This window comes from Elgaria multicarinata, chromosome 5, assembly GCF_023053635.1.
Source record: "Elgaria multicarinata webbii isolate HBS135686 ecotype San Diego chromosome 5, rElgMul1.1.pri, whole genome shotgun sequence".
NCBI lineage: Eukaryota > Metazoa > Chordata > Lepidosauria > Squamata > Anguidae > Elgaria > Elgaria multicarinata.
In genome coordinates this window covers 23,113,938-23,140,308 of record NC_086175.1, presented here as the reverse complement: position 1 = coordinate 23,140,308, position 26,371 = coordinate 23,113,938, and the positions used below count along the sequence as shown (strand labels likewise).

Sequence of the window (26,371 nt, the reverse complement as noted above, 5' to 3'; positions counted from 1 at the left end):
TGAAGCTCACTATGACAAATGGTTAAACACAACACATGCAGCTGCGTTTTTGGCTTAACAAAGCAAACTAAATTCATAAAACAAATGAATTAGGCACACAAAAATAACTTTTTAAAGCAATTTGACAACTTGCATCTCATCTGTTTTATACTGGTGCTAAACCACTAATTAAGCTGTACTAAATGTTGTTGTTTTTAATTAGCTACATTATCTTGCTGTAGAGAGGTCACCACAGTACATTTTTTATCGCCACAAGTTCTGCTGACATCATTATTTTTAAGACGAGAAGGCTGAAGTTGGCAAACTTTTCATGATTGTGGTGGTAATATGGCATTTTTGTAAAAGGGTAAATTTTCCAAGAAACACAGGAGGCCTCTAGAAAATCTACAAGCCCTTAACTGATGTAAATATTGGAATTGTCAGTGGGGATGAGCAAGCTATATCACATGGTAACGACACAAAGAAGTGGTGGGTGATGAATACTGGATGGCATTGGTGTCTTTGGATGGAGAGCCAGAATCTGTCTCAGCACAATCCTGTACATGTCTACTGAGGGCCAAATGAGACATTACTTTAGGGTGTGATCCTATGCATGTCTAGACAGAAAATAGGCCTACAATTCCCTGCAAGACCCAGCCAACCATTCTGGCTATGGGTTTCTGGGAATTGTAGGACTTCTGTCTGTCTAAACTTACATAGGATTACCCACGTAAAGACTTAGCTGTAACTATGTCTTTCATTTTTACTCTAGAGTAGGTGCAGGGCCCCCAATTCGTATCAGATCCCTGGCAGGGAGGTCTTTAACCCTTGCTGTGGGCCAGATTGGGGGTCCTCACACCTGCAATTTCTGTTACAAAACAGGGATCTTTTAAGCAAATGGACCACTATTTTGAAATAGAAATTTCAAGGGTGGGGAGAATCTGGACTGTGCCCAGAAATGAATCTAATATACTTCTTTGTGCTTCATGGGCAAATAACTTCTCTCAGGTTTACCTGTTCATAAAGAGGCCTCTAGCAACTTAACTTCTAATTTACTGAAATGTGAGATTTCTTAGATTTTAAAATTTTGCTTCACACATTTATATCCTAACATTCATCTCTGGATATGCTTTTATACTTGCAACAAATCTGTGACGTCAGTTTGACTGAGAAAGTGACTTGCCCAAAAAACACAGACACAGGGTTCAAGGAAGAAGTGCAGTTCAGCTCCACTGTATCACGTTTCTTCTGTGACAAACCTAACCCTTAATTTATATTGTGCTTCTATGCTTTTGTAAAGGGGGTTAGGTGAAGGACATAGCGATGGTTGTGTGGAAATTCAGAATGTCATTCATTCATGTGGGGTCTTTCCCAACCTGGTGTCCTTCAGATGTGTTGGACTACAACTCCCAGAATCCCCCAACCAGCATGCTGGGAGTTGAAGTTCAACATATCCAGGGGCCACTAGATTGGAGGAGGCTGTTCTGTGTAGAAGTTTAGTGCAATGTGGGCCTGAATTAGGTGGAAGTGACTGACGTACCTTAATGGTAAGACGAATTACCCCTGGTATGGCTGTTGTATCCGTTTTCTAGGAACACCAAAGGTTGTTTTGATTTGACAGAAACACTGGGTCGGAGCCAGAGGAAGGTGATCACGTTTTAGTCCCTTTGAAATTTATGGGCATCAAGTTAGTCATGAGTAACTTGGGGTGCCATTTGATTTCAGGAGGACCCAAAGAATGACTAACTTCCTTTGGATCCAACCCAGTGTCAAGAGGCTTATTCATTTCAAGAGGGTACAGTGAACACCTATCTATAGAGAGGTCTTATCTCCACTTATGCCAATTGACTGTGGGTGAGGACCATTTTCTGTGTAATGACTTTAAGTCAAGGCAATGTTCCTTCATCAGGTTGTTTCTGTGAATGAAATTGTAATGTGTGTCTATACAACTGCTCATGAGAAAGGACCATGTAAATCTCCGTATGTATGAACAAGAATGTGTCTCTCTCACCACTTGTAGGTGCACTGCAAAAATATTGGTTCTTCTCCGTAATGTGTGAAGCAACCAAAAGATGTTGGTAAATATATCAAGTGCTCCTGGATTCTTGCCATATCTGCCTTCCGCCATGTATTTTAGCCGGTTGGACACATGTATTATCATTTTAAGACGTTACAGATTTTGTTTGTTGGCGTGAACTTCAGGAATTCAAGACATTTGCCTTTTGTCATCAGATGGGCCATTTCTTGTCCTACTTCACAATCTTGATATATCACCTTTGTAAACATTTTTTCCCAGCCTTTGCTTCTCTAAGTCTTGTAGCTATCACTACCTTATATTTTAGTATAGGGAGTAAGGAAGCTGCACGGCCTTGTTTTTTTTTTTTTGTTACCACTCAAACGTATCTATAATCATAATAAATATATTTTCATAAATGGAAAGAATCAAGATTCCTTTCAAGAATGCAAGCTTCAAATCTGGGGGAACTTTATCATCATTTATTATTTGTACAAGTGCCAAAAATAAATAGAGTAGGCACGGCACAGAGATGAAAGTAAATAGGCTCTCTTGAACCCTAAATACTTAAGAACTGAATCCTAAACCTCTGCAATAAGCATGGCAATGGCTTAAGCCCTCTTTTTTATTATTGGTTTGTGGTTGTTGGCATAGTCAGCCTTAGGCATTTTCATGACTGAAGTGAAAAGTGACACCACCCTCCCTTTATCTCTTTTATTTTCTTTCTTTCTTTCTTTCTTTCTTTCTTTCTTGTGTTAAATGATGCACTAAGTTGGAGGTTGGAGACAGGAACATGATTCCCTTTCTAGAATCTGCTGCCCGAGCAACTCCCTCAGGATGTTTAGTTGAAAGGCCGGACCAGTCCAGTGCGAAGACCCTTTGGGGTTCTTTATTTATATTTTTATTCATATCTTGAGGCAATATTTCTTGAAGTTTCATTTTTATCCATTTTTTATAATAATTGAAAAATATTAGCTGCATTATTTTAATAACCAAGTATAGTTCTCTTTTTCAAAATTCAAGAGGCTTTTTTCACTTTCAGTATAAAATATACGCTTTGCCGTTCTTGTGAACGTAATTTGTTGTTTTTGACACCGAGGTGCTCTCCTGTAGCTTGTTTAGCCATTATAGTCAAACAGTCTATAATTTAGCCATAATATTCTGTTCTTTTGTTTCCAGTACACTTTGGTTTCCATGTGGGCAGTAGTTCCTGACTTGGCAGTAATACCATCAAGTTCTTCCATTGTCAGGGAAACACTGTATTTCCCAGCACTCAAACTGCTACATACATCGTGTATAAATACTGATGGTTTCTTTGGGGAACTTGATTGTCATACATGTTTGGCTGTAGGGATGAGTGGCACAGTAGCGTCCCCGGAAGCTCTTGGAAGCCCTTTGTGCATCCCATCTTTTCCCCACCTACCTACACCAGTTTTATGCCTTGAAATTGGAATCTTTCCCTCACCTCCACTATTCTTCAGAGGCTGTATGTTCCCCTTATCTAGTGCAAAGTTCTTGGCAGTGCTGGAAAATGATAGCATCCAGAAAGATCCTGAGGCTGTAGCTCTGCATGCTCTTACTCAGAAGTATGACCCCAATCAATTGCCATTATTTGCAACAAGGGAGAGGGCCTTGTCGGTGGTGGCCCACTGACTGTGGAATGATCTCCCCGATGAGGTTCGCCTGGCACCAACACTGTTATCTTTCAGGCGCCAGGTCAAGACTTTTCTCTTCTCCCAGGCATTTAACAGCATTTAACAACGCTAAGTTCGTTTTTTAAGGGACCCCAGAACTGTTGTTTTTAAATGGATACTGTTGTTTTTATGTCTTTGATGGTTTTAACTTTTGTATGTTTTTAATGTTTACTGTTTTTAACTTTTGTAAACCGCCCAGAGAGCTTCGGCTATGGGGCGGTATATAAATGTAATAAAATAAATAAATAAATAAATAAATAAATATTATGTGGGTTGGAAGAATGTATCTTTTAAGTGATGTACAAGAGAGAAAGGGAGAGACATTATGGCTGGGGCAAAAAATCCCAACTTCAACTATAACCTAATGTGATCTGTGCTAGTGATGACCGACCAAGAAAGAGATCTTGGGGTTGTGGTGGACAGCTCAATGGAAATGTCCACCCAGTGTGCGGCCGCTGTAAAAAAAAAAAAGAGCCAAACTCTACGTTAGCCACTGTTACAAACATGAATTGAGAACAAAACTGCCAGTATCATACTGCCTTTATACAAATCTGTGGTGCGACCACACTTTGAATACTGTGTATAGTTTTGGTCACCACACCTCAAAAAAGATATTGTAGAATTGGGAAAAGTGCAGAAAAGGGCAACTAAAATAATCAAGGGGCTGGAGCTTCTCCCCTGTGAAGGAAGTTACAACTGCTGGGATTGTTTAGCTTGGAAAAAAAGAGGCTAAAGAGAGACATGATAGAGATGTACAAAATTATGCATGTTGTGGAGGATATGGATAGAGAGATATTTTTCTTCTCTCAAAATACTAGAATCCGGGGTCATCCCTTCGAGCTGATTGGTGGGAGATTCAGGACAGATAAAAGGAAGTACTTCTTCACAAAGGGCATAGTTAAACTATGGAATTCACTACCACAAGATGTGGTGATGGCCACCACCAATTTGGATCGCTTTAAAAGGGGTTTAGATCAATTCCTGGAGGAGAAGGCTATCAATGGCTACTAGTGCTGATGGCTGTGTGCTCCCTCCAGGATCAGAGGCACTATGTACACCAGTTGCTGGGGAAGATGGGCTGGAGGGTGCTCTTGCACTTGTGTCCTGCTTGTGGATTTCCAGTTGACAGTTGGTTGGCTGCTGTGTGACCCTTGGTCTGCTCCAGCATGGCCCTTCTTACGTTCTTACTTAGGCATACCTAAGCCCACTGGGTTTTTTAACATCTAGCTCTACATAGGATTGGCGTGTGGGTGTAAATATGACGAGTGATGAACAAACTGGGTGTTGACTGGAATTCTGAGGAAGAAGGGCATGGAGTATGGAGACAGGACTGTGGTTGTCAGAGGCAATCATGTAAAACAGAGAATACCCAGTTCAGAAGTGGTAACGTTCGCCAGTGCGCACACGGAGGCTCCTTTCTGTTTGGGCTTTCCCGTTCCGTCTCTACAAAAACAGCTCTTTTCCTCTTGAAGTAAATGGGGAACTGTTTGCAGGTTGGCAGGAGCTCCGTGTGTGTATCTGGTCTCTGTTCGCCACTGCTCAGTCAACAACAGAAATGGTCTCTAGATAAGCTGTTCCCCTTCCCTCCCCAAGGGAATTCTGTGGCGTAATGTTGCCTTGTTCCGCATGATAGATGATGGCTTGTAGAACCCCCCTGGTTTCAAAGTGTAACAACTTCTTTTGTTTGTTGTCTCTTTGTTGTTGTTGATGTTTACAGCTCCAATCTAATCCTGGTGACAAGGATGAAACAGAAGCTCGCTCCCAGCTAATGAAGTCTGATGAGATGCAGCGGCTGCAGTCCCAAGCACAGTCTGCGTTTCTCAAGGGGGATTACTATGCTGTTATCGGCCTCTTGGATGAAATTCTAGGTGTAAGTCCCACAGCGGAAACTGCTGCCAAGGCTTCTGCGGGTGGCAAATGAGCGGCTCCTCTTCTTAACACATTCTGCTGTCATACGCCATGACTAAAAAAAATCCAACTTGGAGTTATAGCAAGCCCCTGGTCAGGTACCCCCAAGGCTGGAATTCCATTACTGGTTATGGCCTCAACACATAATTGGATAGGTGACGTGTTTTTTTTTAAAACACACACACACACAAGTTCCTAGTCCCTGTGCCTTTTTAATAAAGGTTTGTCTAACTTGCATAATTCTTGGAGATATAATGCACCTACTGCTACTTTAATTCATATGTTTTGGCAGTGCCCAGTAGTGGCCCCCTTTTGGGAGGAGGTTATAATAAGGATAAACTTTGTACTGAAACAATCTTTAATATGGAACAATGTGCATTTCCTCCTAAACTATCTACCGGCTTTTTGGAAGTTAACAAATGGATTTTCAGAGCCCTTATGACAGCAAAAAGACTTATACTTTCATGCTGGACGGATAAATGCTCACCTCCCATAATGCAATGGACTGAGGACTTAATAACTCCATCAACATTTGAGTGGGTGTTATATCGACGCCGCTTGTGAGTTGATAAGTACATAGATATTTGGTCTGCTTTTCTTGAAACCTATGCATAACTTTCTCCTTTTTTATGGTATATCTGATGGGGGGAACAATACTCCCGTTTATGCAATGTTTCTTTGTTTTTCTTTTTCACGATTTTTTTTTTATGTTTTGTTAAATTCACAATAAAAAGGATTTTTTTTAAAGTTCCTAGTCCCTATTGTGGAAGAAAATCTGACTATTTGAGGAGAGAATCCTAAATGCTTAAAATTAGAGGGGCTTCCAGTATTTAGGCACAGGTCCTGGTTTCTCCATGCAGGCATAGTTTCTAGGAATATATTGCTACTCTTTACAAGGGATCTCAGATAACGTGTGTACTGTTAGAACATTGCTTAATCTTAGGCAACGGTATCAAGCTGCATGTACTTGTCTTTAAAAATTTTTTTTTTTTTTACTTGTGTACCAAAGTCTCGCTTTCATTTTGGTTTCTCAAGGTTTGCGTTTGGGATGCAGAGCTGCGAGAGCTTCGGGCGGAATGCTATATCAAGGAAGGACAACCCAGGAAGGCCATTGGTGACTTAAAAGCTGCTGCTAAATTGAAGAGTGACAACACTGAAGCATTCTATAAGATCAGCACTATATACTATCAGCTAGGGGACCAAGAACAATCTCTAAGGTGAGGTTGCTATTGCCTGTAAGGGGGCTAGTCTACATGGGGTGACTTCGCGGTAGCGGCATGTCATCTACGTGACACAGCCTCTATTGTGAAGCCTTCCGGGGGCAAACCCTGGAAAATCCGCTCCAAAAAAATTGAGCGCTTGCCCTGGAAAAGTAAAAAATAAAAGGGGGGAGGAGTGGAACGGGCTGTTCCTCCCCCGTTTTTAATTTTTGTATTTGTATCTGCAGAGCTCCGCAGATACAGATAATAAAAATAAAAAGAAATGGGGGTGGGTGGGGAGGAATGGGCAGCCAGAGGGAGGAGACATGGTTCGCCCAGTCCCTCTGCTCATGTTGTCCTCTGGCTGCCTCGTTCCTCCCCACCATTTTTTATTTTTATTAACTGTATCTGCAGAGCTCCGCAGATACAGATAATAAAAATAAAAAGAAATGGGGGTGGGGTGGGGAGGAATGGGCAGCCAGAGGGAGGAGACATGGTTCGCCCAGTCCCTCTGCTCATGTTGTCCTCTGGCTGCCTCGTTCCTCCCCACCATTTTTTATTTTTATTAACTGTATCTGCAGAGCTCCGCAGATACAGATAATAAAAATAAAAAGAAATGGGGGGGGGTGGGGAGGAATGGGCAGCCAGAGGGAGGAGACATGGTTCGCCCAGTCCCTCTGCTCATGTTGTCCTCTGGCTGCCTCGTTCCTCCCCACCATTTTTTATTTTTATTAACTGTATCTGCAGAGCTCCGCAGATACAGATAATAAAAATAAAAAGAAATGGGGGGGGTGGGGAGGAATGGGCAGCCAGAGGGAGGAGACATGGTTCGCCCAGTCCCTCTGCTCATGTTGTCCTCTGGCTGCCTCGTTCCTCCCCACCATTTTTTATTTTTATTAACTGTATCTGCAGAGCTCCGCAGATACAGATAATAAAAATAAAAAGAAATGGGGGTGGGTGGGGAGGAATGGGCAGCCAGAGGGAGGAGACATGGTTCGCCCAGTCCCTCTGCTCATGTTGTCCTCTGGCTGCCTCGTTCCTCCCCACCATTTTTTATTTTTATTAACTGTATCTGCAGAGCTCCGCAGATACAGATTATAAAAATTAAAAAAGGGGGGGAAGGAATAACCCCATTCCTCTCTTCCCCCCTGTTTTTATTTTTTCCCTACTTTTGCAGAGGTGCAGGGCCAAAAAGTTCACACTTGCCTTCCTTCCCGTGCAGATGCTGGGAAGGAACGCAAGTGTGGCTGAAGCACTGCTTCTTTTTTCAGATCTGAACGGTTTGGAAGTGTGCATTATCTTCTCCCAAGCGAAGCTTGTCTGGTGCCCATACGGTTACGTTTCAGGCACCCAGCTAAGACTTTCTTGTTCTCCCAGGCTTTTAACATCTTTCAAGGCACAACCCTATGCATATTTAGACAGAAGAAAGTCCTGCATGGCTGGCTGGGGAATGCTGGAAATCGTCCGACCTTTTCTTTCTAAAAATGCATAGGATCATGCCCTTAATGTTTACACTGTAGTCCCTGTTCTATGGTTTGACTTCTTATATCTGATATTGTATTTTCTGCTATGCTGGCACATTTACTGCTTTTATATTGTTGATTTAATTGCAGTTTTATCTATTATTATTATTATTATTATTATTATTATTATTATTAAAAATTTAAATGCCTAGAGATATTTAATAAATGTAAGAAATGAAAGTAGAATCCCTGCTTGCCAAGTTAATGTGGGCTGGAGGAGGCATTTTTTGGGGGGAGGAACAGCAGGAGGGAGGGGTGTTGGAATTCTCCCATGGCTACTGCTCCCCCCTGAAAATCCCCCCAACCATATTTTCCCCCTCAGTAGAGGGGTTACTTCAGGTTTTGGAATGTGGCTGGTAGAGAGGAAAAGATTAAAAACCATACCTCTCTGCTCCCCATGCCAATTCTCCCTCACAAGTGCATCCCCACACATTTGACCTGAGAGGAAAATATGAAGTCTTCCTTGTAACGTGTCGTTATGCCTGTCTGCTGTTGTTGGTTCTTTCGCCTTTCAAGCAACCAAAAGAACGTGCAACCAAAATGTTGAAATCCTCAAGTAGCTCAAAGACGCCCTACTTCCCATAGTAGAAAGCTAAATTAAACTCTTGACAGTTTTAGGACTAAGATGTATTGCTCTGGATGGTAACATGGGGAAGTAACTTCTTTTTTACAATACCAATTTATTTTTCGATCCTTCTGTGCTCTGCTAATACTAGGGGAAAGTTCTTGTATATGCCTGAGGACTTATGGTTCAGGGAAGGTGAAACAGTTATTCCAGGAAGAATACAAGACTCTATGCAAAAGGTGGTAGCATTTAAATCGGAGGGGTGCTGATCGCTGGGAAAGCTGGCGCAAGTTTCAGTTATAAAGTAAATGTAGATGTTATACTAGGTTGTGCTTATTTATACTGAAGATAAAATTCAGGGGGGAAAAGATTAACATAACTCTTCTCCACATACCCTCCAACTCAATCTGTACATTGCCGGATTGCCTAACTAAGTTAGAAACACTTTCTCTGGGGTAGCTTGAGAAAAACATGCTTGGAAGTATTTCCAGCAAGCTCAAGCAGGAGAAAGCATTTCCCCTGCTCCGCCCATATATAATCCATCCGTGGGGGGGAAAACACCTAAAAGCTGCATTAACCTTTAATCTTACATCAATTTTGCTGTGTGGTTTTAGCCTGGTTGTGCTTTTTATACTGTATTTTGTATTTGTGTTTTTAACCTGTTGGTTGTTTTATTATGGTTTTAATTTTTGTGAACCACCCAGAGAGCTTCGGCTATTGAGCGGTATAAAAATGTAATAAATAAATAAATAACCCTTTTCATATTTATTACAATGATATCCCACCTTTTTGCTCCTTAAAGAACCCAAGGCAGTGTACATAATCCTCTTCTTAACAGGTAGGTTGGGCTGAGAGTCTGTGACTGGCCCAAAGTCACCCAGTGAGCTTCCATGGCTGAGTGGAGACTAGAACCTGGATCTCTTGACTCCCAGTTCGACACTCTAACTACTACACCACACTGGCTCCCACTTCTAGTGTACAAAGAGCTTTATTATAGTTAACATTGTATTTATCCTCATCTTAGACCTTTGACAGACTATTAATATCCCTATTTCTCAGATTGGGAAATAAATCTGAGGGAGTGTGACTTGCACCTGCATGTGTGCACGCACATACACACACTGAGCCTCGGAGCAAGATTTTAACCCAGGGCTCTCATGTCTAGCACCAACATGCACACAACAAAGCTGATTTTGCTCCTTCTTTCTCTTTTATATGTGAAAAGTGAAGTACGTGAATGTTTGAAACTTGACCAAGACCATAAGGAGTGCTTTTCTCACTACAAACGAGTCAAGAAACTAAATAAGCAGATTATGTCAGCAGAAGACCTCATCCAAGAAGGCAGGTAAGGTACTAATTGTGTTCTCTGTGAAGTCAGAGGCCTCTGACTTTCTTGGTATGGTAGGTGCACTGCAGCCTGTTCACTCTGGGTAGTTGTTTCTGAAGGAAGGCAAAAAAACAGATCTGTGATCTGTCGAGGTTGGTATTGGGCAAAATGTGCTTCTTTCCCTGGGCATGTCTAGACCTAGGGAGGGGAGGGGGAGGATCTTGCGATATGATGATCGCAAGATCCTCCCCCTCAGTCTACACGCAGTGCATGACATCCCAGGAGGAAGAGGATGTTGCGCCCGCCATTTTGGATTTTTTTTTTATCGAAAATGAGCACACAATCGTTTGTTGTTTTTAAAAAAGATCCCGCTCCCCCCCCCACCCCCGATGGGCACGGAGCACCTGAAGAGCTCCGTGCCCCATGCCTGGTTCCCGACTCCTCGCGTTTACTCACGAGGAGCCAGGAAGAAACCGAGACGGCTGCCCATACGTCCCACAGTCTCAGGACGATCCCAAAAGTCAGTATTAAAGCTGTCCCAGTTATCCCGGGGAAATGGAGGGATCATCCCTCCCTGCCCCCGGGATCCCCTGTGTGCCACGTGGAATCACAGGGATGATCCTGGAGTGATCCTCGGGATATCACCTGGTCTAGACATACCCTCTGGGTGGCAGCCGTTGCTAGGTCAAAGCTCAAGTAAACACCGCCATGCCATATACCAGAGGTAGTTAGCCTTTTTGTGATGGTGGGCACATGTAGCAATTTGAAAAACTATCCTGGCCCTCAACACAAAATGTCTGCCCTGGGAGATGTGGCTAGTCTCAAAGAACAAGCAACCTACCCAAAAGATTGAGTACAAGGCAGTGGTGGGATCTGATGCCAAATGTACTGAAGAACTGCAGTGAACCCAGGTTTCAGCACCAACGGAAACCAATCATCTCCCATCCAGATTGCTAATCAATTCCTCACTTGCTTCGCTTCAGTATTGCTGCAGCATCTGGTGTTCCCAAGCCACCCTCTGGGCCCATCTTCCCTCCCACCCTTCTTTCTGATACATTATTTTTCTCTGAATTGCAGAGTGTTTATCTGAGTGGTCTGTTCCTCCATCATACTGAAATTTATTTCTTCACTTCCTTTATATACCGCCCAATAGCCGAAGCTCTCTGGGCCGTTCAAAGCAATTTCACTAAAACAGTAGACCTAAAATACTAGACCTATTCAAACAGCTGTCATAAATGCATTGATGTACATTGATGGTGCTATATAAATAAATAATAATAATAATAATAATAATAATAATAATAATAATAATTGCCCCATCATGTACCATTAAATTATGACATTCTATTTCAATAAAGCTCATTGAGGTAAACTGCCCAGAGATGAACTTCGGCTATGGGGCGGTATAGAAACGTAATAATAAATAAATAATAATTGCTGGGATTTTATTATGCCAGGTGGGAATATTCAGTTCCCACCCCAAGCAACGGTTAGAGAGCGAGTTCTCCCAAAATGCTTAAGAACAGTGATCTACCTTTGGGGGGCAGTGACATGCGCCCAGGTCTTAAATTTCACAGGTATAGGGAAGGAGGATGTATCGTGTGCTTCCTGTGGCAACATAGGCCCAGAAAGGTTTTCTGGTCACAGGAGGTGATGGGAGCTAGGAAGGCCTGCAGCTTGCAGGGCTGCAGAAATGACAAAGGGAAGCAAAGCTTCATTATCAGTCCAGACGCTGATAAATATAAAAAGGAAATCGATTGACTTTGTGAGTAATTAGAGAGGTTTACCGGGCGGCGTCTGTGGACAGCGTTATGTAGTTTTTCATCTCCCCAATAAATTAAAGTGTCAGGCCAGTTAGTTTTAGCCCTAAATGCCATCTCTTATTTAAAATGGTATTTTAATGTCTCACCTTTAGATGTGGAGATTGCAGCATATTTGTAAATAAAATGCTGCAGCTGTCCGTCAATAAATCTCCATGAGGTTCTTTGCATTTGGGGTAGGGGGTGGGGTGGGGGGGAATGAGATCAAACCAAATCATAGGAAAGTTGGAGGCTTGATGTGCAAAGAATGTGTTCCAGATGTCGTGGTACTTTGTAACCTATCTGTAAGAAAGGTAAGGGAACTCCAAACCTTGGGGGAGAAAACGTTGGCTGGAGCATGGCGGCAGTTGTAGCCCAACACATCTTGACGGCACCAGGTTGGAGAAGGCCGCGTTATGCCTTAATGTAGTGCTGGGCAAATTCGCCAAGGCAAACCTCCATTCATGCACTGTGCCTCACTTTTGTCTTTCACCCGAACAAGGAACTCTAGTTCGTTTAAACTGCTGCTTATTGAAACAAGCTGGAACAGAAACTAAAAATAAACCTCAAAACAGGTTGATCTTGGCTTATTTCATACTGTTAGTTTTACCCGACCCAGTGCCTGTTTGCATTCTCTTCCCCTCCTTATTGTTTTATTATGGTTTTATTAGAATGTAAGCCTGTGCGGCAGGGCCTTGCTATTTACTGTTTTACTCTGTACAGCACCATGTACATTGATGGTGCTATATAAATAAATAAATAAATAAATAATAATAATAATAATAATAATTTCAAAAAACGAGAGTTTAAATTAAGCATGCTTTGACCGTAATGACAAACTGCGGTTAGTGTAATCAGGAAGCGAAGGTTTCTAAACTCCTCAGGGCCATGCCAGAGGAGGATTGAGGAGCACTGCAGGGTGATGCTCGCCGAAGGTCATCCGCATAACGCTAAGCAGTGCTTTCCTGTAACTTCTGAACCAGGCCAATGAAGTATTAGAAGTATTTCCAGTATTAGAGCGTCTTCACTTTGTGTGTTCTTCTTGGAAGTCTGATTGCGCTGCGTGGTATTCTGTGTGCATAGATAAGAGAGTTTGGGCTCCCGTATCTAGTCACTGCGGAAGTAGCATCTGATTAACAAACGTAAGTGCTCCATTTTAGTTGTTTGAGGCAAATCCCTAAGCTCTACCACAGGGATAAGCAATGCATGTTAAATACTTTCAGACACTGGAAACCTCTGCAGCGTGTTGAGGATGGGGACAGGGATGCCATTATGCACTCCATGGGGCAGACAGTAGTTTGGAACCAAAAATGCATTTTGCTGAGCAACTCAACACAAGTGGTTAAGTTCTATAATAAATTGGTGCTCTCTTGCAGCTACAGAGTATATTTGGCATGGCTTGGGCATTAAATACAAAATCCCAAAGAGAGAGATGCAGCATTTAGAGTGACGACCGTCTCTCTCATGGTTTTAATCCCCCCTTTTTTAAATTAAGTTGTGGGCAATATTGTATCACCCCCTTAGTTATGTTTTAATAGGACTGCCTGATTTATCCAGGAAAAAAAGCCTGTTCTAGTCCACGGGCCACTCAGGTTTGTCCTCACTGCTGAATCTCATGAAAATACATTTCCACCTAAGAACAAGGAGGCCACAACTGATATGCGTATTTTAGGCAGATGTACATGAATCAGGAATTGCATGAATGTTTCAGGCAGCCGGCTCGGGTCAACTCAGCCTTCCATCCTCCTGAGGTCGGTAAAATGACTACCCAGTTAGCTGGGGGAAAGGTAATCACGGCCGGGGAAGGCAACGGCAAACCACCCCGCTATGAGGCCTGCCAAGAAAATGTCAGTGAAGTCAGTAATGACTCAGTGCTTGCATGAGAGGTTCCTTTCCTTTCCTAACACATGCTAGACCAGTCTTCCCCAACCTGGTCCCTTCCAGATGTGTGAGATACAGGTGTAGTCGGTGCAACACATCTCGAGGGCACCAGGCTCAGGAAGGCTGCACTAGGCCCTGACTGGAGACCATCCTTCATTTCCCTGTTACTGTGAGGTAAGAATAAATGAACATCTGTTGCTCATTAATCTTATGGGATCCAGATGTTTCCAAACGTTTGTTTGGGGATATTGCCTGTTCCCATTATTGCTGGGGAAATGTGATTATTGTTGCTGGCGAATGTGATTATTTCCTTATGTATTGGGGAGCCATTTCAGTTCTGAACGCTGCGTGTGGTTATGCAATGCCTTGAGCGCCAGTTGCACTGTCCTGGTAGCAGTACTGAAGACAAATACTCCCAACGCCATTGTGTGTGCCGTGTTGTGATGATGGCGATTGTTCAGCTTACAAAGAGGGGACTTGTACAAGTGGCTTTTATTTTGCTTTTATTCTGTTTTAAAAATTGAGGTTTTATATTACGTCTTACTATGTTGTTTTAGGGTTTTGTTTTGGGAACACTCAGAGAGCTTTGGCCACTGGGTGGTATAGAAGTGCACTGCATTCTTAAAATGGAAAGCAGCGTGATTTTTTGATTTTTTTCCTAATCAGAAGAATGGATGCCTTGAGAGGCTGCTGTTCCAGAATTACTTGGCTGTTCTCTCCCACCCACCCTTAAATAGGTACCAAGATGCCATTGATAAATATGAGACCGTGATGAAAATGGAGACCCAAATCCCTGTTTACACCACGCGAGCCAAAGAGAGAATCTGCCACTGCCTCTCAACGGTAAACAAACATTTAGTTTCAACCTTTTGCAGAGCACGAATGCAAACCAAACAAACCCTGACCTTGTTGGCCCTGACCCCTTTTCCAGAACCAGCAGTCGACGGAAGCCATCAGACTTTGCACGGAGGTTCTGCAGCTGGAACCGGATAACATGAATATTCTCAGAGACAGAGCAGCGGCATATCTCCTAGAAGAGCAGTATGAAGAAGGTAAAGGCTGAAGGGTGCCTAGTTTTATTGAGAAATCAGCGTGGATTGGTCTGGCCTGCCCTTTTGGCATCATGTGATGTCAAGACTAGAGCTGGCAATGTCGTACCCGCAGGCACCAGTCTACACCTGGGCACCTATGATGGTGCCCATGATGGTGCCCAACTGGTTCCACTTAAAAAACCCTACTAAACCATCTTCTTACCGGTAGCTGGGATTGCAGTGAAATTGTTTTTTGCGGTACTGAAAACTTGGTGGGTTGAAAGAGGTGATTTAGTGTCCTGTCTAGTCCTGTTTTGGAAGAAGGTGTTTCAGGTGATCAGTCAGAATCAGACTCTGAAGTAGAGGAGTCGGCGCCAGACACAGGCCAACCTGTCCCAGTGGGGGAGGAAGCTCTCACTGTTTCTTCCCCAGCTGGTGGTGAACTCTCTCCAGAGCTTATCTCGTCAAGGGCAAATCACACACACTCAATGGGAAACCAACGTTCTTCTGAAGGAGAGAACACCAACAGGCTAGCTGACCCTAGGGTGTGCCGCAGGCTAAAACGGGTGGAGTGAAAGGAAGGCGAGAGAAAGTCGGCCCGGTTTGCATTGCCTCAGAAGCCGCCTCAGAACTAGCCTCTCTGAAGTTAACCTGTTTTGGGAAAAGGCTTTTCATTCTCCTTGCAAGAAGAATTGTCTCGCTTAGTTTGCATAGTTTTGCCTAGGGGGAAGGTTCCTAGAGATTAGACTCTCTTCAGGCAGGAAGAGATGTTTATTGCTTAAAAAAAGCTTTGTGGATTATTTAACAGGCCTTGTCATTGTCTCCCCTGAAGGCAGAAGGTTTTATGAGAAACACGACAATTAGTATGTTGGAGATTAGACCTTGTATTCAGTCATTTGGGCATGTTAGTTGTCCTTTGCCACGCCTCCCATGGCAGCCATTTTGTGGTGGTGCCCATGACCATTTATCAAGTTGCCAAATATGCCCACCCACCCCCAAAAGGTTGCCCACCGCTGGAGAATGGCTGGGGTGCAGAAGGCAATGGAGGAGTGATGCCGTGGCAAACTCAGCCAAAGCTTCCAGGCACCAGCTGAGTCTGCTTCACTCCACCCAGGCTTTCCCTAGATAGAGAAAGCCTGTACAGCGCTTCAGCCGGGGGGGGCCCAAGGACATCGGGGGGCAGTGGCAAGGTCTCGTCACCAGCTTGTGGTGGGGTCTGGGGCAGCCTCTGGCCCCTGGACCCAATGTGATTCCTCACCCCCATGTGTTCGTAAGAGGCCCATAGGGTTTGCCAATACAGGTGCCTGAGAACGTGTGTCTGTAGGTCAACAGGAATGCATGTTTCTGAGGCTCTTGGTTGGCCGAGGTGTAGGGCAGCTTCTGAAGGAGGCATTAGGTAGGCAAACTTAAATAGATTCTATTCAGGAATTATTCTGCTCAAGTCAGAAAATAGATGCTAAAGACCTGCTACTCCGCCCCGCAGTGGGTGGGAGGGTGGGGGGCCGCATGGCTCCTGAATGTTATGGGGGATTCTGAGAAGATGAAGTGACCAAAAATGGTTTCTGAAAATCTTGGGTTCAGGCGGGGGGGGGGGGCAACTTTGGGCCCTGCTACTGTTGCTGCTGTGTTTTGATAGCAGCGGCAGCCTTTTTTCCTTGGAGGAAAAAAGGCAGGATATAAATGTAAATAATAATAATAATGATGCAATCAGCTTTGATGGCAAAAGCAGAAAAGCTTGCCACAACAGTGGCCTAAAAAGCCCAAATTCAGCTTTAAAACAGGATGTTCAGACCACCATTTTTTTGGCCCCTGCTACTGCACACTGCAGCAGCAAATTTGGGGGCAGTGGGTGGCGCCAGAGGCCGCACCTAAGGCGAGAGGGGTGTCACATGTACCCCGTGTCCCTTGTATTGCGCACCCTTGGGTTAACATCGTTACTGAGGAGGCTGAGATAAATCAGGTGCCGTTTGTGTTTCATTTTTACTCCACCATTCTTCCACAGAATTCAGGGTCCATTCTTTCTCTCTCTCTCTCTCTCTCTCTCTCTCCCCCCGGCCATTTTATCTTCCCAACAACCCTGTGAGGTAGGTTAGAATGAGAGATAGTGTGTAGCCCAACGTCACCCAAGCGGGTTTCACAGTTGAGTGAGGATTTAAATTCTGGCCTCCCGTATCCGATACTCTCTGAGCACTTTGTGGCCTGGGTTTCACTTCGCCATTTGAGGGTCAGCGTGTAACTTCCTTGCAAGGACCCTCGCTCCACTAGCCATGGTGTATTGCAGTTGCCGGAGGCAATAAATGGGAAAGGCTGTCTGTCAGCAGGCCTTCATTCATTATTATATATACATAATGCACATTAAAGGAATAGATGAGGCTGCCTGGCGTTTAACATTACCAGGGCAGTAGAGCTGCAGGATGGGAAAGTGGCAGGAGTTTCACTTTCTGACTCGGATGTAGCTTCCGAGTATATATGATGGGCATAGGCAACCATCTCTTGCTGGCTTTCTAAGTGAAAGGCCAAAGTGTTCTAAAAAAATAAAATAAAAAAGCCCTGTTAGTGTCAGGCAAAGTACTTTAGTGGCACATCACAGTGGGCTGGCTAGTGCAAGGAATGAGAAGTCAGATTTGTGCTTTGTTGGTGGATGGATGTTTTAAATCACTGCGGCATTAGAAGTACTTTTTTTAATGTTCGTCTTCAAAAAGGAATTGCATTCAGCCCCTGAGTGTCTAAGTGATATAAATTGGTCACCATCTCCTGCCGGCATGCCCAGAAACAACAAAAAGATAAATGTGAGGCCTACTGAGAGCGAACAGCTGCGGGAAGATAATCTGATGCAAATACTTTGTCTTACTTAGAAAAGCTAGAAGTCCTGAGATCCATAATGAGACATTCCAAAATTAGAAACAGAGAAACCAGAAAAAGACTCGTTACGTCGGAAATGCAAAGTGGGCCTTGGCGAAGGGCACTAAAACAGAAGTGAAAGCATCCCGTTTTTTTAGTGGATGGAAGTCGTACGATTATAAAAAGAGCCCCAATCCAATACTCTAACCACTATGCCACACAGTCTCTTTAGTGCTGGGAAATGCCCCTTGAGCGTATGCACAGAACAAATGGGCATGAAAAGGTCAGGTTTTTTCCCCCTCAAGCAGAGTTCTTAGTTCCCATTGAAGCTCCACAGAGCTGTGATTTAAAATGGTGGTGGCGGGGGTGGTCCAACCCTTGTTTGGGAGGTAGAAGCCAGTTCCAGATTTGAAGGTTTTCCGGCGTGATGGATTTTCATTTGTTCACACTGGAAAACCCTCAAATAGGTGCTTATTATTAAGACTGCATCAGTACCTTTTGCGTCAAATCAGGAATTGCAAATTGGACCAAGCAACTGGGAACCAAGTTCAGCCCCATTTTATTTTCCTCACTGGTGTAGAAGCCCAAACCGAAAATGTTAAACCTTACAAATCCTACCCTAAGAAAACCCAGATTTTTTGCCCTCGTTATAGTGTTAATTTGCTGGAGAATTTGGGATAGGTGCAGCCCGGATTTTAGACCCAGGACTTAATGGTGTTATTCCCCCCACACACACTTTAGATGGCCGTTTGTAGCACCCAATTAACATTTATCTTCTCCTCCCACCCCCACTACCATTCCACGCTTCAGAACTTTTTCTACATTCCCCATATGCAGGAACAACACTCTTGACCGTGTGCAGTTTTGCATTTTAAACTCACTTAAATCATAGTACCATTGTGACTATGGGAATAAAATGACATTTGCTTCTCCACTGCTGCTCTCTGGGTAGTTATTTTGGGGGTCCTGGGCTGTGGGAACCTAGACTTTGGCCCCCAAGGCTGCACCTCCGCGTTGGAGAGAAGAACAAGGAGCCAGGTGGGCAGCAAGCTGAGGGACATCCGTACTCCTAACATCCTCACTCTTGTGCAATTGGCATTGCTAGAACTGGGTTTTTGGTTTTTATAAAATAGTTGGCCAACCACTCTTTGTCTGCACAACGCAACTTCTTTCAATTGCTCAGATGGATTGTTCCATGGCTCAGATGTTTAAATGATGAGCTGCAGCAGAAGGATAGATGAGTGAATACTTGGAAGAGGAATTAGTACTTTCAAGGAAGTGTGGCAAAAATGGGAGCGGAAGGTTTTTTGTTCCTTTTTTGTTCGTTTCAGACATGAAATCAGGGACACGTTTGCTTTCCTGTAACACACTCGGGCCAAGAATCATTGCCAGGAGGCCGCTGGTGGCGGCCTGCTATTGCACATTGTTGAAGACTTTTCCCGGTCTGTGGGATTCATTTACGCTGCAATAGCCTCTTTTGCATTGATCTGAAAGCTTTCCGGATGCTTGTTCTTTTTGGCCAGCTTTCCTGAATCTGGTGCCCTGCGGATGGCCATGCTGGCCAGGCTAGACAGGCAGTGTAACACACCACGTCTGCAGGAGAGCCGATTGGAGGAAAATGCCTTTGGTGAAAGATGTGCTCAGAAATCGGAATGGCTCAATAATATCTTTATCAATAATTAAATATGAGCCTCACCAGCTATAGAATAATGGTACCCTCTGGGGTGGTGGTACAGGCGGTGCCTTGGTGTGCATTTCCATGCATGCACAATAGAGGGAAGGTGCTGTTGCCATGGGCAGTTGGCTGGTCACTGCGTCTGTTGGTCACTGTGGACACACCCTTGGTCTGTTCCATGCTTGCCTCTTCTCATGTTCTGGAGACAAGATGTGTCTACTCCTTAGAGACATTGGAGAGGGAACTGGCTTGTTGAGAAACGCATGCTTTCTGAAAACTCAGTGCATTTTTAAAAAGGCGTGCTTGACATCTCTCAAAAAAGTCAAATAGGGATGGAAATGTATTAGACATCGGGACCAGAAAACAGGAACCATTAGAGTACATGTTAGAGTAGGCTCCATGGCAGAGCAAATGTTTTGCCTTCCAAATGTCCCAGGTTCCGCCCTTGCCATCTTCAGTTGTAAAGCAGGGTCAGGGAACCTTTTTCAGCCCCAGGGCTGATTTCCCTCCTAGCTAATTTCCCTGTGTGTACATGCATGCCAGCTGTGGGTGGGGCCACCCAAACTCACAATGGCCCCATTCAGGAGACACCTTAAACCACGGCTTTAACCATAGTGGTTAAGCCAGAAAGCCAAGCTGTGTTCAGGAGACACCTTATTCACCATGGTTAAAGCCATGGTTTAAGGTTCGTCTGAACGAACCCATATATGAACATACACGCACGCACGTCCACACCCATTCGTCCACATCCACAGATGCATCTGAGTTCGTACACAGTGGTGCAGCTAGGTCATTTTAGACCCTGGGCTTAATTAATTTATTGGGGCGCCTTTTAGATAGCCCTGTGTATTACACATCTAACATCCATCTACTCAGCCACCACCATGCTGTACAATGGCTTCTACATTCTTGATAGGTTAGAACTAAATAAAACACTCTGCTCACCCCCACCCGTTTGTGTTTATAAAGGACTCTGAGCATGTGGTGTTTGGCATTTTAAACTCACTTAAATCATATCATCATTATGACTACAGGAATAAAATGGAGTTTGCTTCTGCTGCCCTGATGCCCTCGTAACCTGCTGCTCTCTGAGGGGTCATTTGGGGACTCCCTGGGCTGTTGGATCCTCGCTGCACCAAAGTCCAGCCCTAGCTGCACCATTGTTCCTACATCCTTTAACTCTCAAAGGATCAGAGGCAGGAGGGCTGAGAAAGTGCCTCTGCCTGGCACTGGCTCTTCAAGGACTCAGGAGACAGTATAGGGTTAAAGTGGACTAGTGGCTTGGCATAGTAAGAGCTCCATCAGATGAGTGTTTTATTGCACGCTCATTAGTGGGCACTCACAGATTTTCGCAGGTCCCTCTTATGACAATGTCTGCCTCCCACCCCTTCTAGTCTTCTTTGTGCCACAAAAACACACCCCATTAAGTCCGACTTATTTTTAAAGACAGAAGTTGCCGCTATCTCCTGCTGTGTGCAGGAGAAGCAGCACGAATCAAAACAGCCTGCTGAATGGGCCACGCGCAAATTCCTCTGCACGGGCAGAGAAGCGGTGGTACGCAAACAGGATTTTCCGCTGTGTGACGACGCTCTATAAAACAGTTTTATGTGCCCAATTATGTCAGATGTTGAGAACCACCGAATAATGAAAATTTGGCTTCTTGACCTCTGTGCTGAAGATGGGTTATTGTGCGATAGCTCAGTGTACTTAACTGTGTTTATTTCTTTTTCTTTTTCATGGGCAGCTATTCGTGACTATGAAGCTGCTAAGGAGCTTAGTGACAATGACCAACAGATTCAGGAAGACCTGGAGCGAGCGCAGCGGCTGTTCAAACAGTCTCAGAAGAGAGATTACTACAAAATTTTAGGAGTTAAAAGGTAAGCCTTTGACAGTTCATAATCTTCTGTAGAGTGCCTTAGCACGTTCGTGTTCTGTCCTTTCTCCAAGGTGATCACACTGAAATGTCTGAAGTTCTTACTTTATTCTCATTCTAAGCCTGCAAGATAGTGCGTGTCCTCAAAGCTCTCCTGTGAACTTCATTGCCAAGCAAGGATTTGAGTCTCTCGGCATGTAACATACTATGTTTATAGAATTGTAGTTCTTGAAGAGAACCAAAGGCCCCGTGTTCTCCATTTTGTGAAAAAACTAGGCCGTATGACGGACTCTACTTCTCTGCAAGGGGATAGCAGGAATAATACAGTGGTAACATCCCAAAAAAGATGGTTGAACAGGCACATTAGAGGCAGGAGAAGAGCTGAGCTCCTGCCAAAATGCTTCTCCTAGCTCTAGGAAGTTTCATATGTTGCTCCGTTCAGAGAAACCCCTAGGTGGGGCTGCACAAAGAACAATTTTGATCTGCCGTTGAGTATCCCCGTCATGTGAGGGGAACAGGAAGTTCAGGTAGCTCCCTCTTGTTCACCGTGTTTCTTTATGACGGCCCAAATGTAAACTGCAGCATCTCCCTTCCCTGAGAGAAAGAGAGGCGATTTCCTAATGTGGGCTACTCGCTCATCTCTCTGTAGGGGCAGAATTAAACATTTCCATGCAAGATGGGCAAAGAACAAGAAACATGGATCATGTGTGCTTCCTCTTCCGATCTCTCTTTTTCTTGTTCCCTTGACATAATGCTCAAAACCACCCTTGATTTCCAGAAAGTGTTGTTGTTGTTCTGCTTCTGGTTACATTGGCCCTGTTCAGGCGGCACGCTAAACCATGGTGCTTAAGCATTTTGAGCTAAACATCATGGCTTAGCGTGTCATGTGAACCATTCCTAACCTTGGTAGCTACATAACAACGGTTTAAACACTCTCAGTAATCACTTGCTGCAAAAGGGTTAGTAGCCTAACCATGAGTTAGCGTGTTGTCTGAACAGACCCATCCATAGCCTTGCATTTTTTCAGTCCCTGTGGTGTAGTGGTAGATATTGAAGTGCAGATGTTCATCTTGACAGTCTCTATAGCCATGCAGTTATTCTCTAATGCTGCCCATCTTCTTTATGGAATGTGCTGAAAGAGAGGAATCTTCACGAAAAAACAGGAGTGTATGGGAGGACCTGGTAAAAGTAGTGGAGTCTGACCAGTAGATAAATGCTGTATAAATATATCGGGGGATGCAGTTGCAGACCAGTAAATTCACGTATATAAAAATATCTATAGTTGTACAGGAAACCAGACTATTTGACATCAAATACATACAATAAGAGTCATATTATAGACTTATGAATACATGAACTATCAATACAAAAACTTTCAACAGCAACACATATACATATAACACTTCTGATTTCAGAGACATAGATAGACCCATCTGCAAACCGAAGACTATCCGTCTAACAAACGTGACTATCTGTCTAAGCATTTCAATCAATCTGCTCCGGAACGTAAACCTCGTTTCCATCTTCATCAGTAACGAAATGCTGTGACTCCCTTTAATAGAAACATGTATATGCAGATACGTTTTAGGCTCTGACCCCCGTGGTTGAAAGACCACTGTAGATAAAAGGAGCAAAAGCAAATAAGCATTTGTAAAACAAAGCACACATTTTAACATGTAAGAAAAGGTTATACAGTGTAATGAGGTAAAGGAACTTTTTACCTTTCTAAATAGAATTTTGAAAAACTGTATATACTCGAAACATTTAGATCCAATGCCTCGTTAGTATTGAGTTTAAAGATAAGCACAATGTGGTCTGGAAAATTCAAAATAGAAAAATACCTTGCCTGTAGAAACTCCTGAAAGTGGTGAGTATCTTAACCAATGGAAAGGGAGACTGAAAGCAGGCAACAGACGTCCATTTATTTGTTTGGCCGTTTGCCATAACAAAACTAACATATCTATAAAAAGTAAAATCCAAGAACAGAACACACATCCTGACAGCCATGATTGGATAAACTACGGCCTCCGAAGTGGCACGCTGCATCCTAAACAGCAATTTTGAAGAAAGAGCCATTTTCATTTTAAGCAAGCAGTACCAAAAAAACTCATTAGCTAAGGGCTGAATGCAAAGAACAAAGTCAGTGTTACGGGGTGGGGGACGGGGGGGACAAATCACCGGGAACGAGTTGGAAGAGGAAAAAGTTGCATAAAAGATCTACTACTGGAACGACGTGGAAAGTTGAGAAGATGGCTGCTTGGAAGTCTTCCCTAGAAATGCAACCCTTCCATGTGCAAGGTCGTGTCTTAAGGGTACAGGTTTTGCTCTCAAATCTATGCTCTTCTGTGCAATAGTAATAGGAGCTTTATAGGACTTGCAGAACCTTGCTTTGGGGCGGGGAGTTGTTCTTCATCCCTGTTCCTCCCCATTCCCCAGTAGCAACAACCACGGCCACTGCAGCATGGAGGAGCCAGGCAAGGAAGAGGTGAAGAGAGGGGCGGGCTTCCCAGCAGCGCCCCGCTCTGGATTCCAAGAAGGGTCAAAGAGGTTCTGCCAGGCTTAAGCTGGCTGTTTTTGCTTTATAGGAAAAGCAGCCAGTTTCTGAATGTAAGAAATGTAAAATGCATTGCGAAAGGGCACATGTTTCAGGCAACGGTTATATCAGGCATACCAGAGAGGCCTAGCTAAAAAGGCTGCATTCTGAATCAAAATTTGCTCTTGGCCTGTTACTTCTCAGGTCAGCTTGACCTGGGGCAAAGAAAACATGATGAGAATAAGGTTCATGCCCCAGATAGGGTAAAACCGTAGAGAACAACTTAGGAAATATCTGTAGAACTGTAAAGACATAAGCAAGAGGGTGTTACCCTACGTTGAGGAAGGGTCCTTAAGTTTAATATGTTAGAGTTTCCATTTATGGTAATAGGCGTAGGAGCTGGCAAGATGCAAGAACATAAAACAGGTCCTTGTCCCAGGTGCCATCTTTCGCCCTCATTTAAGTTTCAGGGGTCTCCTTCAGCCCCATTCAGAGGGTCTTGCTTGCTTGCAGACAGATCCTTTACTGGTGTTTATAGTAAGCAATTTCCATTTTTCTATTTCTGTATTAAGGCTACATGATGTCTTTGAATGGTATTTTCTTGTTAATAAAATAATGCATTCCTATTTCTAGTCTGGGTCGGTATGACTCGGTACATCTGAAGCACTTCTCTCAATCCAAGCCAGAAATAGACAGGAAGTAAGGGTGTGTCACTTAGTGAGGGGGGTGGGATCTGGTTAATTTTATTATCCTTAATCTCCCTCCTCCCGGTACATGACCAAAAAATTACTTAAACTGGGCTGCTATTCACAAATGTCACCTTTGGGGATCAAAAAGCAGCTGGGGTGGAGGGTTTGGCAGGAAAACTGACCCAGGCCCCAATCTGAGTCATAGCCATGCTCAGCAGGTAGCAAAAAGGTGCCTGTAGAGGCTGTACTTCAGGTATTGTAGTGGAAGGTGCTGCCTGTATTATTGCAGCTCTAGAGTCACAGCCTGGCCTGGTCTACCTCTCTTAAGTTTCCAGGGGCTAATCCATCAGACCAGCTTTCCCCAACCTGCTGCCCTCAGGATGTGCTGGACTGCAGCTCCTATAATTCTGGGCCATTGAACTACAACTCCCGGCCAGTGGCTGGGAGTTGTAGTTCAACACGTATAGAGGGTGCCAGGTTGGGGAAGGCTGCATCAGACTATTTTGGTTTTGGAATTCCCACATTTCTCTTAGGTGTGATGGGCTCTTCTTGCAGAATGCCTTGTTTCAGTTCACCCTTCAAGGGCTGCATTCTTCCTAGGAAGGGACTAGCACATTCTTGGGCACTCCGTTAACACTTAGTCCCTAAATTAGGGTAACCTACGTAAATGAACAAAGCACCACAAACCTGGATTAATTTTGCCCCAAAATTACAACAGATGCTTCATTTGACCCCAAATCCAAAGTTGGAGGATACTGTTCAAATGGCACCTAGGTACGGGGAAAAGGTTTGTCAGAAAGTTATTGGCTGTGTAGCACCTTTTTAGATGTGGGATAATGAAGTTCCCCCGGAGTAGAGTACCCTTGGGAAACTTTAGGTTTGTTTGCAATAAACACCAGGTTGTTACCTCTTGCAAATTGAAGGGCTGCTTCAGTCTGGAGAAACCTTGTGATCCAGCAGAGATATCTCAGTGAGGGAATGGGTTAGGGTGGAGGGAAGAGGTGGTGATTTTCATCAGTTCCCCTGCAGCCTTCATCTTCTTGCCTCCCAACCCAAATCTGCCCTAGAGGGTTGGGAGACTCTCTAGTCTAGATCAACATGGAAGGAGGCAGCTGGGGGCTGTAGGAGGAAGAGAAACCAGGCACACATACACAGGAGTATTCTGCCTACAGGAGTATTCTGAGCTAAACTCCACTCAAGGATGCTCTTGCTGGTGGAAGCAAACCCTGGATTCAATCTTCTATATTTAGCAGAATGAGATTTTCTCTTTCTTCTTTGGGTACATCCCTTTTGCCCTTTTTTTTTTTTTTTGGTGGGGTGGAGGTCCACTTTATCTAACCGGAGGAAATGTTTCTTTGAGAAAACAAACCAACAGAAAAGGATTCAGCTTGGGAATGTTAGCTTTCTTGGGTTCTTGCAAATATCTTCAGTTTTCCTTTTTTGAAAGATTTACCTTTGCATGAAAAGTATAGAAAAGTTCACTTCACAAATAATTTCCCATGATTCCTACAGGAACGCCAATAAACAAGAAATCGTAAAAGCCTACAGGAAGCTAGCAATGCAGTGGCACCCTGATAATTTCCAGGATGAAGAAGAGAAGAAGAAAGCAGAGAAAAAGTTTATTGATATTGCAGCTGCCAAAGAAGTCCTCACTGATCCAGGTATATGAGCTTATGTCCAGGCCAGGCTGGGCAGCTCTCACCCTTGTAGGTGAACTTCCTTCCTTTCATTCGTTCTTTCTCAGAATCCTAAGGTCCACCAACGTACAAGACAGCCACAGGCCCAAAACAGATGTTACTTTAAATGTGTGTATAGTCTAGCAACTTCATTTTTACCCTAG

At 43.9% G+C, this 26,371-nt stretch overlaps 1 protein-coding gene across 1 annotated transcript in view; it reads left to right on the top strand.

Moving 5' to 3' along the window:
- Positions 1-26,371, top strand: part of DNAJC3 (DnaJ heat shock protein family (Hsp40) member C3) — a 48,829-nt gene that overhangs the window by 16,484 nt on the left and 5,974 nt on the right. The window contains exons 5-11 of the mRNA XM_063126056.1: positions 5,405-5,557; positions 6,631-6,812; positions 10,108-10,227; positions 14,627-14,732; positions 14,821-14,941; positions 21,181-21,313; positions 26,044-26,192. Of these exons, the coding sequence (XP_062982126.1) occupies positions 5,405-5,557; positions 6,631-6,812; positions 10,108-10,227; positions 14,627-14,732; positions 14,821-14,941; positions 21,181-21,313; positions 26,044-26,192 (964 nt within the window). The remainder of the gene's footprint in view (positions 1-5,404; positions 5,558-6,630; positions 6,813-10,107; positions 10,228-14,626; positions 14,733-14,820; positions 14,942-21,180; positions 21,314-26,043; positions 26,193-26,371) is intronic.